This window comes from Oncorhynchus mykiss, chromosome 4 (genome assembly GCF_013265735.2).
Source record: "Oncorhynchus mykiss isolate Arlee chromosome 4, USDA_OmykA_1.1, whole genome shotgun sequence".
NCBI classification, from domain to species: domain Eukaryota; kingdom Metazoa; phylum Chordata; class Actinopteri; order Salmoniformes; family Salmonidae; genus Oncorhynchus; species Oncorhynchus mykiss.
Genome location: NC_048568.1, coordinates 26,589,950 through 26,600,000, shown reverse-complemented (window position 1 = coordinate 26,600,000; position 10,051 = coordinate 26,589,950). Strand labels below are relative to the sequence as shown.

Sequence of the window (10,051 nt, the reverse complement as noted above, 5' to 3'; positions counted from 1 at the left end):
ACCTCTGAGACTATCACAGTGCAGGTGCATTTATACGGAGACTTGATTACACACAGGTGGATTGTATTTATCATCATTAGTCATTTAGGTCAACATTGGATCATTCAGAGATCCTCACTGAACTTCTGGAGAGAGTTTGCTGCACTGAAAGTAAAGGGGCTGAATAATTTTGCACGCCCAATTTTTCAGTTTTTGATTTGTTAAAAAAGTTTGAAATATCCAATAAATGTCGTTCCACTTCATGATTGTGTCCCACTTGTTGTTGATTATTCACAAAAAAATACAGTTTTATATCTTTATGTTTGAAGCCTGAGATGTGGCAAAAGGTCGCAAAGTTCAAGGTGGCCGAATACTTTTGCAAGGCACTGTATGTGTGTGTATATGTATGTGTGTATATATGTGTATGTATATATATGTATATGTGTATATATATATGTGTATATATGTATAGGCTACCTGAACCTGCATGACATGAGCCATCCTCATGCTCTCTCCCAGCTTCGATAGAAAGTTATTGTGCATAAAACCAGTCCTTTAATGCCAAATAAGTCCGCCCACCCTCAAAACAATAGCTTACTTGTGGTTGTTTCATTATGCAGTGTACGATCTATAGCTATATACTGTATCTAGCTGCTATTAATAAACTTTAAATTTCATTTTATTACACAGAAAATAAAGGGAAAAAGTAGTTGGCTTGAGGATAATTTTTTTGTTGAACTCAGTGGGTTGTGTGCGGCTAATAGCCTACCCAAATGGGCTGCTATATTCAAGGTAAATCAAATTAGATCCAAATTGAGACTTCCCTGGTCTCCTGAAGTCCTCCTTTTTTTTGTGTGCAAATGTTTTCACCATGGCCTGTATGTCCAGGTTGCAGGACCGACTGTTTTCTATACTGAGTATTGCCAACCCAGAAAGTCTTTCCTGACACATTGTGCATTATTTGTCCATGGAGCTGCACACAATTTAAATTTAGTCTTGAATGATGCATGCCAAGATATACCAGAGATAAGAGACTGTTGATATTACAACCACACAACTCCAATGCCGGTTCACCAGTATGAACGAAATTGCAAACATCTTTGTTTTTGTTCAAGTCCTCAAGAACTGTTGTCTGCTAAATATTATAATCTGATTATACTCTGGCAGCAATTAAGGTGAATGATAAACTCAATTAAAGATTTTACAGAACTGCTGTATTTGAAGCACAACCCTGTAGCTACCATCCCTGTAGCTCTCGCGTCTACAGAGAAATCGTTTTCTAAACAACAAAAAAAATCATAAAGGACTACCTAAGAAACATTAGGCTCTCTGTCTATGTGCTTTTGAACACACTCATTGCACTCGCGCCGTCGTAGCCTTAACTACGGCATTTGTTCACTGAAGTACTAATTACTTTTTAGAGGGTTACTGTCAACTATTTTATAAAAAAATAAAATAGACTTCAATGACTGGCGCATGGGGCCCCAGAGCTCGTGGGCCCCCCTGCCTTGTGGGGGCTGCGGTGGTGTCTGGAATGCCAGTATGGGTAGGAGTATGTTGTAACATCTAAACATACAGTGGGGCAAAAAAGTATTTAGTCAGCCACCAATTGTGCAAGTTCTCCCACTTAAAAAGACGAGAGAGGCCTGTAATTTTCATCAAGAAAACAAATCCAGAAAATCACATTGTAGGATTTCTAATGAATTTATTTGCAAATTATGGTGGAAAATAAGTATTTGGTCACCTACAAACAAGCAAGATTTCTGGCTCTCACAGACCTGTAACTTCTTCTTTAAGAGGCTCCTCTGTCCTCCACTCGTTACCTGTATTAATGGCACCTGTTTGAACGTGTTATCAGTATAAAAGACACCTGTCCACAACCTCAAACAGTCACACTCCAAACTCCACTATGGCCAAGACCAAAGAGCTGTCAAAGGACACCAGAAACAAAATTGTAGACCTGCACCAGGCTGTGAAGACTGAATCTGCAATAGGTAAGCAGCTTGGTTTGAAGAAATCAACTGTGGGAGCAATTATTAGGAAATGGAAGACATACAAGACCACTGATAATCTCCCTCGATCTGGGGCTCCACGCAAGATCTCACCCCGTGGGGTCAAAATGATCACAAGAACGGTGAGCAAAAATCCCAGAACCACACGGGGGGACCTAGTGAATGACCTGCAGAGAGCTGGGACCGAAGTAACAAAGCCTACCATCAGTAACACACTACGCCGCCAGGGACTCAAATCCTGCAGTGCCAGACGTGTCCCTCTGCTTAAGCCAGTACATGTCCAGGCCTGTCTGAAGTTTGCTAGAGAGCATTTGGATGATCCAGAAGAAGATTGGGAGAATGTCATATGGTCAGATGAAACCAAAATATAACTTTTTGGTAAAAACTCAACTCGTCGTGTTTGGAGGACAAAGAATGCTGAGTTGCATCCAATGAACACCATACCTACTGTGAAGCATGGGGGTGGAAACATCATGCTTTGGGGCTGTTTTTCTGCAAAGGTACCAGGACGACTGATCCGTGTAAAGGAAAGAATGAATGGGGCCATGTATCGTGAGATTTTGAGTGAAAACCTCCTTCCATCAGCAAGGGCATTGAAGATGAAACGTGGCTGGGTCTTTCAGCATGACAATGATCCCAAACAGACCGCCCGGGCAACGAAGGAGTGCCTTCTTAAGAAGCATTTCAAGGTCCTGGAGTGGCCTGTCTCCAGATCTCAACCCCATAGAAAATCTTTGGAGGGAGTTGAAAGTTCGTGTTGCCCAGCAACAGCCCCAAAACATCACTGCTCTAGAGGAGATCTGCATGGAGGAATGGGCCAAAATACCAGCAACAGTGTGTGGAAACCTTGTGAAGACTTACAGAAAACGTTAGACCTCTGTCATTGCCAACAAAGGGTATATAACAAAGTATTGAGATAAACTTTTGTTATTGAACAAATACTTATTTTCCACCAGAATTTGCAAATAAATTCATAAAAAATCCTACAATGTGATTTTCTGGAGAAAAAAAATCTAATTTTGTCTGTCATAGTTGAAGTGTACCTATGATGAAAATTACAGGCCTCTCTCATCTTTTTAAGTGGGAGAACTTGTACAATTGGTGGCTGACTAAATACTTTTTTGCCCCACTGTATACCTTTTTACAACACAAAGTTACTTGCAGCTGCATTCAGAAGACGGACAGAGATGGGTCCTCATACTAAAATTACTGATAATCTGATCATCAACTTGATTTGATGCATCAGAAGTGTTAATGCTGGGCTGGAACAAAAGCGTGCAAACGCTATGGGTCTCAGCAGGACGGCCTAGGATTGAGTAACACGTTTTGTGAAGAGCCAGCATTGACTACGTTGTAAGAGTTTCAGGTCAGCCCTGCCCCTTTCATTGGCTCACTCGTGTTCAGACATTAGCAACACAGAGGTGTAGATGATAGGTAGAACAGGACAGAATTAACTCAGTTCCAGACTGTACTATCAACGTGTTCATACTGGACGTCCCCACATCAAATCTCACACCAATATAGAAACACATAAGGGTCGGAAGAAAGAGACTCATGTAGCATCTTAATTGTGTTAGTGAGAAAAGTCCTGCATGAAAAGAAAAGCATGTCTTGTATTAAACACTGTTTTAAATTGTACTTTTCTCTCATCTTCTATCGACCAAAGCACTGCTATCATCCTACTGTTGAGTGAGGCTCGATGTTTCATCCATGATGTACTTTATTCTGTAATGTAATCACACACTTTCATGTGTTCTTTGATTACAGAGGTATTTCCTTGTGGGGAGCAATCACGCCCAAACCAAACACCGTGTTCTGAAAATCGACCGCACTGAGCCCAAGGACCTGGCGATTATTGATGATAAGGTGAGTTGCTGCACGTCAAACCACTGCTTTAGAGTAGCAGCGACCGTTGCCCTTGTTGTACAGCACCCCTCAGGGAAAATTGTACAATCAGTCACCTGGTCCTAAGTGTGTATGGGTGACAGATTTGGCTCATGAAGGTTTAAGAGACATTATCACTCATCCCCTGCAGTCAGTCATTACCACAGTGTATGAGAGTGGAGGACATTTGTTTGTTCTCATCATCAGAATGATAAGGATTCTGATTGGTTTGTTATTATTGTACATAGTGTCCACTGGTGAGCTCTCTCCATCCATCATCATCTTCCCATTCGTTCCTGTAGATCAGGGGTTCCCAAACTTCTCTCTGGGCCCCCTCCCAGGATTGGGGAACAACCCGTGCCCTTTCTATTTCTGTGGGTACAAGCACTGTACATGACACAAACTGTTCACACCCCTCTTGTTGGTGGAGAGAATTCTGCAGATTTAAAGCTTATTTCCTGTAATTCTATTCATTTTGTCATGTGGTGCAAAGAACATTTAGCAGTTTTAAAGCTAATTGTCTTGCAATTTTATACATTTACCTAATGTGTATTCATGTGATATTGGAGTGACAATGAAAATGACAAAAATGGCAAACATTAAAAAATATAAATAAATTATGAGCATGGCCTTATTTCTATTACAGCATATTGGCTGACTCGTTCATATTCCATTCACCCAGCTCAATGTAACAGCGATAGGTTTAGCGTACTACATGATACTCTAATTTTCCCTATACTCATCATGGGGTTGCTACAACCTAGCAGATGAATAAACGTTTACAACGTAGATGCACACAGGTTGAGAGAATTTTGAGCTATCAAGGTGACAGACAGGGACACAAAATACCACCTTGCAGACTCTTGCCTGCATCTAGCTGATCTAGGGTGTAATCATCAGTCCAAAAGTTTCTATTGGACAAATTCAGGTATATTTATCCCCGTTCTCTTTAAGAAACGTTTTTCAACAGAATCGGCGCAATGAATACACACCCCTGATCACACGCAAGTACAGTTGACTTTCATACCAGACACATACATCCAGCTCAGAAAGTATTCAAACTTTTCCACATTTTGTTTTACGTTACAGCCTTATTCTAAAATGTATACAATAAATGTTTTCCTCATCAATCTACACATAATACCCCATAATGACAAAGCAAAAATAGGTTTTTAGAAATGTTAGCAAAAATAAAAAAAACAGAAATACCTTATTTACATAAGACCCTTTGCTATGAAACTCGAAATTGAGCTCAGGCGCATCCTGTTTCTATTGATAATCCTTGAGATATTTCTACAGCTTGATTAAACCCAAGGTAGTGGTCGAAGAAATTGTCCGTAGAGCTCCGAGACAGGATTGTGTTGAGGCACAGATCTGGGGGAAGGGTGGCAAAAAATGTCTGCAGCATTGAAGGTCCCCAAGAACACCGTGGCCTCCATAATTCTTAAATGGAAATAGTTTGGAACCACTAAGACTCTTCCAAGATCTGGCCGCCCGGCTAAACTGAGGAATCGAGGGAGAAGGGCCTTGGTCAGGGAGGTGACCAGGAACCCGATGATCACTCTGCCACAGCTCCAGAGTTCCTCTGTGGAGAGGGGAGAACCTTCCAGAAGGACAACCATCTTTGCAGCAATCCACCAATCAGGCTTTTATGGTAGAGTGGCCAGATGGAAGCCACTCCTCAGTCAAAGGCACATGACAGCCTGCTTGGAGTTTGACAAAAGGAGAATCAAAATTCTCTGGTCTGATGAAACCAAGATGGAATTCTTTGGCCTGAATGCCAAGCCTCGCGTCTGGAGGAAACCTGGCACCATCCCTACGGTGAAGCATGGTGGTGGCAGCATCATGCTGTGGGGATGTTTCTCAGCGGCAGGGACTGGGAGACTAGTCAGGATCGAGGCAAAGATGAACGGAGCAAAGTACAGAGAGATCCTTGATGACAAACTGCACCAGAGCGCTCAGGACCTCAGACTGGAGAGAAGGTTCACCTTCCAACAGGACAATGACCCTAAGCACACAGCCAAGACAACACAGGAGTGGCTTTAAATGGCCTAAAGTTGCTCAGCCAGAGACCGGACTTGAACCCGATCGAACATCTCTGTAGACCTGAAAATAGCTGTACAGTGACGCTCCCCATCCAACCTGACAGAGCTTGAGAAGACCTGCAGAGAAGAATGGGAGAAACTCCCCAAATACAGGTGTGCCAAGCGTCATACCCAAGAAGACTCAAGGCTGTAATCGCTGCCAAAGGTGCTTCAACAAAGTTCTGAGTAAAGGGTCTGAATACTTATGTAAATGTGATATTTAATCATCTTTTAAAAGATTGATGAGGGCTCCCGAGTGGCGCTGTGGTTTAAGCACAGCATCTCAGTGCTAGAGCCGTCACTACAGACCCTGGTTTGATTCCAGGCTGTATCACAACCGGCCGTGATTGGGAGTCCTATAGGGCGGCGCACAATTGGCCCAGCATTGTTATGGTTTGGCCGGGGCAGGCCGTCATTGAAAATATAATTTATTCTTAACTTACTTGCCAAGATAAATAAAATTTTGAAAAATAAACAATTTAATCTATTTTAGAATAAGGCTGTGAAGTAACAAAATGTGGAAAAGTCAAGGGGTCTGAATACTTACCAAATGTACTATATATATAATTGCTTCTCAAATCTATCTACGCGCTCTCTCCTCCTCTCACCTCTTCGCTTGTGGACCAGTGCATAACACATCAGCTGTCTTTGAAAAAACCTTTCCAAGTCAAACCTTCATATGACTGCTAACTGCTTTACACAGCCTACATTGTTGTCATGTCGTGCTAGAAGTAAGTTGTTAATAAACCCACTACAATCATGCAGTATAGTGAAGTCAGCAGCAATCAGTTTAGTAGTTACACTGGCGGGCCTCGGTGGCAATAAATTAGTAAAACCAAAAGCTTACCTTGACTTGGAAGAGTTCCAGTGTTGGATAGTCATAGTCAGCTAGCTAGCATCCCTCTCTGTTTGAGTCGGGTGTTTGAGTAAGCTAAACTAGATATCTGCAATTTGACTATACTACAAAATATATCTTGCTCTCTCTCTCTCTTGCTTTTCCTTAATTTTGGAAGAAATTATTTTTTCCCCCAAACTGTTCAAATATTGTCTTTCTCTCTTTTTGAGTCAACTACTTGCCACATGTTATGTACTGCAGTGCTAGCGAGCTTCAGCTTATACTATCAGTATTAAATTCATTCTCTGATCCTTTGATTGGGTGGACAACATTTCAGTTCATGCTGCAAGAGCTCTGATAGGTTGGAGGACGTCCTCTGGAAGTTGTCATAATTATTGTGTAAGTCTATAGAAGGAGGTGAGAACCATGAGCCTCCTAGGTTTTGTCAATGTACCAAGAGGAGGACAGAAGCTAGCTGTCCTCCAACTACACCATGGTACTACCCTACAGAGTGCTGCTGAGGCTATTGTAGACCTTCTTTGAAAAACAGTGTGTTCTAATACTTTTTTTGGTGATGTGAATATAGTTAGTGTAGTTTTATCTAAAAAGGATAACTTATTTTTAAATGTTTCACTTTATATTGTAATGAAATTCACTGAGGATGGTCCTCCCCTTCCTCCGCTGAGGAGCCTCCACTGGTACAGTATGTACGGTTCTGTTCTCTGCAGAAGGAATGGATGTACTGTCTGAGACGTTATGTTGTGATCACAGCAGAATTAATATTAAAATGTTTTTCAGTGTTCTGAAATCCTAACGCTAGCACAGAAAAACATATTGACCAAAGCCGGGGCTTAGTCCCAAGATGTCTATGGGATGTGCTGTTTCTACTGCTTGCACCTGTCTCAGCCAGAAGCTCAGTTTGAAAGAATCCAGAAGCACACTATTAACAATACGTCCCTCTTGTCCCCAGCATGTCTATAACCAGCAGGAGGTGAGGGAGCTCCTGGGACGTCTGGATCTGGGCAACCGCACCAAGATGGGCCAGAAGGGCTCCTCAGGTCTGTCCAGAGCTGTGTCAGCCTATGGCATCGTGGGTAAGATAGTCCTCCTTGGACCCTCAGTCCTCACAACTACTTCTCCTCTACCAGTTGTCGGCATGTCTTGTCTTGTGAGTACTGCATATGAGGGTTTTGGCTGAGATGTGTAGGCTAGTAGGACTGTGGTAAGGAGAGTTGATCCTGAAGCAGTCATTAAGGGCAGAAAGTGTGTTTTCTGTCCCTGTGTTGCTGTGGAAACCGGCCTTTGGAGGGTTCAGAGATATTATAGAGTTAGTGCTCCTAGCAGGCTCTTTTAAAAAACATTTTTTACAAGAGGCTAATCAATGCAGTCACTTGTTTTGGTTGACTTAATTGACCAAATAAAGGCTTAAAAGCGTAATCCAACCCCATTCAAATGTATTTCTGGCCTTCGTCTCTATGCCTGTTTCTACTCTCATAAGCATGTTACACGACCTGATCTCTCAAGGCCTTCAGTGGCCACTTGAAGTTCGACAATAACCAACTTCCTGCTGGTTATACCATTTTCCCACATTTTTCTCTTGAAAACCAATTTTGTTACTTAATTGGTGATTTCGGTGTCTAAACCTGAGAGATGTATTTTGTATTTTTCCCTGGAAGAATGAAGCATCTCAAAGTGAAATGGCTGCTAATGTGGGGTTGTGATGCTCTTGCTAGTAGAAATGTCAAGCTTTGAGATCAAGTTCACACTGAACGGAGGGAAGAAGGGATCCTGAGAGGGGAGCGTCACACAGCCTTATTATCCTTCTGTGTCGTTTTTGTACACACACACACACACACACACACACACACACACACACACACAAACAAACCCATTTACTTGGAGGCTGAGTCAGATGACATTCAGTAGTTTGACCAGACAATGTTGTGACACTTTAATCATGGTGCCTTGTTCCAACCATCTCCGGGCCAGTGTGTTTGTAGAATTGTACCAACAGGTCTGACAGTAGTGTGAATGCCATTCATCCTCCATCAGCCCTGATCTACATACCGTAATGGGGAGAACAACAAACAGATGTGCGCAAGCAAGGGTGTACAGGTACCACCCAAGATGGCATAGCAGTCAGACATCTTTTGTCCTCGTCTTGTCCCGTATATATATATTTACAACTTTTTTCACATATATTTTAATTTTTTTTCTCCATCAACTCATCTTCAAAACACTCTCCTGCAACCCGCCTCACCAATTTATATTTATAAAAAACTATTATTTACCTCAAATCTGTGGTCCTCCGGGAAGCTAGCCAGAAACTCCAAGAGGCTAGCCAGAAACTAGCCAGAAGCTAGCCAGGAGCTAGCCAGAAGCTAATCCAGAAGCTAATCAGAAGCTAGTTCAGAAGCTAGTTAGCTTCTTTACTGGCAAATCGTTAGTATTCAGCTAACCACGGTTTGTGGTCATCAGCTATCCTTTAGCTCAAATCTATCGCCGGTTTTGTACGGCGCAGCGCAGCGCGGCTCGGAGCGGAACATATCGGACCAGTTTCTCTCTCCATGTCCCTGGATTTCGGCCGCTGGCTCTGGACGTTCATGCCTGGATCTCACAGCTGGCTAGCTGCTATCCGTGTGACTATCGGCTTTCGTCGATTCCGGAGCAAACATCAATTATTCCGGAGCTAGCCAGCTCCGTCAATCACTCCTGAGTTCCATCAATCACTCCTGGGCTGCAGTCACCCACCGGGCCTTCACAACTGGACTGCCGACGTTATCTACCCGAAGGAGTTATCCGGCTGGCTCCTCCGTCGCGACGTTACCTGAACGCCCATCTGCGGCCTGCTAACCGTTAGCTGTCTTATCGGCTGCTATCTGAATAGACAATCGGACAATTTATTTATTTTTATTATTATTATTATTATGTTTTCTTCTTGGGCCTCTATAACTATATCTATTGTTTTTATTTTTGTTGTTGTGTGATTTGGATTAATCCCCTCTACCACACGGAACCCCACTAATCTGACGGAACGCAAGAGGTGGCTAATAACAGACCTCCATCCTATGCTAGCTTGCTACCGATGGCCTGGCTAGCTGTCTAAATCGCCGTTCCCCAACCAACCTCTCCACTCACCGGACCCTTTTGATCACTCGACTAAGCATGCCTCTCCTTAATATCAATATGCCTTGTCCATTGCTGTTCTGGTTAGTGTTTATTGGCTTATTTCACTGTAGAGCCTCTAGTCCTGCTCA

General features: G+C 42.7%; 1 protein-coding gene across 1 annotated transcript in view; it reads left to right on the top strand.

The window, feature by feature from the left end:
- Window positions 1–10,051, top strand: part of fig4a (FIG4 phosphoinositide 5-phosphatase a) — a 104,836-nt gene that overhangs the window by 3,349 nt on the left and 91,436 nt on the right. Inside the window, exons 3-4 of the mRNA XM_021600720.2 lie at window positions 3,759–3,857; window positions 7,765–7,888. Coding sequence (XP_021456395.1) covers window positions 3,759–3,857; window positions 7,765–7,888 — 223 coding nt within the window. The remainder of the gene's footprint in view (window positions 1–3,758; window positions 3,858–7,764; window positions 7,889–10,051) is intronic.